Source organism: Morone saxatilis, unplaced genomic scaffold, assembly GCF_004916995.1.
Source record: "Morone saxatilis isolate NCDOM2014 unplaced genomic scaffold, NCSU_SB_2.0 Contig11, whole genome shotgun sequence".
Taxonomy (NCBI): domain Eukaryota; kingdom Metazoa; phylum Chordata; class Actinopteri; family Moronidae; genus Morone; species Morone saxatilis.
The window spans coordinates 5,715,656-5,718,020 of record NW_023339663.1 but is presented as its reverse complement, the minus strand read 5'-3'; the positions used below and the strand labels follow the sequence as shown (position 1 = coordinate 5,718,020).

General features: G+C 40.7%; 1 protein-coding gene across 1 annotated transcript in view; it reads right to left on the bottom strand.

Annotated features, from left to right (window-relative positions):
• ddb1 (damage-specific DNA binding protein 1) overlaps window positions 1–2,269 on the bottom strand; it is a gene marked incomplete in the record, with an annotated part of 39,583 nt that extends 37,314 nt beyond the window's left edge. The window contains 2 exon segments of the mRNA XM_035651694.1: window positions 138–286; window positions 2,077–2,269. Of these exon segments, the coding sequence (XP_035507587.1) occupies window positions 138–286; window positions 2,077–2,137 (210 nt within the window).
• Between the last annotated feature and the right edge of the window lie 96 nt (window positions 2,270–2,365).

Sequence of the window (2,365 nt, the reverse complement as noted above, 5' to 3'; positions counted from 1 at the left end):
CAGCAAAACAATATAAAACAGTACATAGATCTTCAGTGAGAATTAGTAGTTGAGCAGTTGTTCCACAGCACACCAACTAGTTCATTTTAAGAAACTGGTACACACTGCTACCAACCTCACACCCTCAAATCACAAACCTTTGGCCTGAAGAGCTCCATGACAGCAATCTTTCCATACATGCCCACTTCCTTGACGGGCCGCAGCCCCTCTGCTGTGACCACATAGATCTCCAATCTTGTGTTTTTTGCTATGAGCAGATTCAGGTCCTCCGCAGAGGTGAAGTGACCTGTAGATGAACATTTATAACGTTATTATTACACTGTTGTTTAGGTGATAGTAGCTCGACAGAAAGGTGGATAAATATCAGTGATGGGACTGGAGAAATATACTGACAACATAAAAAATCCCAGTTTTCTTGACCATTGATAGTGTGGCGATATTAAACACTAAACACACAAATTTACATCTATATCACTATAATAATTTGTGGAGTACGATGAAGGCCGGTGGAGAAGCTTTTTCATACAGAGATGGAGAATGCAACCTATTTATAATCATATCATTAGTATCAAAGAGAGTTAAAAGGTTCAAGGAAGGTGAAGTTAAAACATCTCATTTGGAGCTACATGTCAAATTCTAAGCTTAATGTTACATAGAAGTAAAATACAACATTATTGTTAGTGAGCAACATACCGTATGAACCAGTATACCGGTTTTAATTTCCTGTGTTTGGTATGAATTTTCTGTTAACTGCGTACCCTTCTTACTGACGGTTATAACCTACAACTAACTCTCTTCAACGGGGCAAAAAAAAGTGTAACAATTCGTTTTTTACTCATGCAATAGACACGTAACACGAACACTTAAACATTTTGTCAGTTTAAAGTGTTTATACAACTATTTCAAAGCATATTAGAAATGTTAAAATTGTTTTGAAGTTCTGTTTTTACTACTATTCAGTTTGCACAATACAAATTGTTTGCATTCTGATTCCTCCAAATATTGAACCATTGTGTGGGGCCAATAAACCCTATAGTAACCAAAGCCTTCAGTATATATGATGTCGTTCATGTGTGTTGTATTTCTATACTCTATGTGCTCCTGACAGTAGTATAAGCCACTATACACCCATAGTGTTAGGCCCAGTCATAGAAGTGGTAGAAAGGTGGTCATACGAACCAGAATTGTTATTATAATCATAATTATTATAACTTTTATTTAAACAGGGAGGACCGATCTCTCTTCTACAAGGACACCCTGACAAGACAAGACAAGAAAGGTAACATATTATACCACAAACAGGCCAAGGACATGATCGTAAGGAACCATATCAACCCAAGGACAACACATGATGCCTTCACACTGCACTACGCCTGTCATAAGGGACTGGAATTTATTAAAAGGGATTAACGTAATTTCACAAGCTCCTGCAGAATGATAAACCTGTGTGGAGCACAGCCAGTTTACCGATCTCGGTGTTAACATGGTGATTTTCCGAGGACCAAACAGTCTTGGGACCTCGTGCAATGTGAAATAGGTTCATATTAACTCAATAATGCCACCAAAAGTCTTGGTTTCGGTATCTTCTTGTACGTATCCTGCATTTTGTGGCCCACACACGTTAGAAGAAACGACGACACCAGGTTTCTGATCCGGTTTCCAAGGGAGGAACTATCTGCAGAAAAATACACTCTGCCTGCATGTTTCACACAGTTTACCATCAGCTGTGTGGCGATATGATCATGTTTATTAGAAATGCATTTGACCAGGAGGAGAGGAAGGGGGGGGTTAACCAAAACTAGGCACGACAACAGCTAACGTTAGATCCAAAAGAAGCTGATCCGTATGTGCGTTTTAAACAAGCCCGGACATAAACATACATACACAAAAAAAACCGTGTGTGACATAACCTGCATGCAGACAAGTGTGCTTCGACCAACAAGTAAACATTTGAGTTGGTGAAATGAAAGCTATCGGCCGCTACAGGCCCGTGCGGAGCGCCGTAGTTGCAGCGCGGGAGCTCGGCTAACACGCAGGTGGTAAACGTCTGCACAACAACACGCAGCGCAGACTTACCCGTGATGCAGGCGTTGACTGCCGTCGGTTTCTGGGCCGTTACCACGTAGTTGTACGACATTTTTTTGACAACAACAAAAGACAAACACCCGGGTAGTGTTTTAATCTCACAAAAGTGACAAAATCATTGATAATAACACTCCCGGAAGTAGTTAGCTGAGCCGTTTAGACTTGGAGCACAGCAAGGTGACTGCAGCTGACTCCGGGTTGGAGCGCCCCCTAGTGTCGAGGAGGCTGCATTACATTTCACATAAAATAAGATATTCCTTTATTAAGATAAGATAAGATA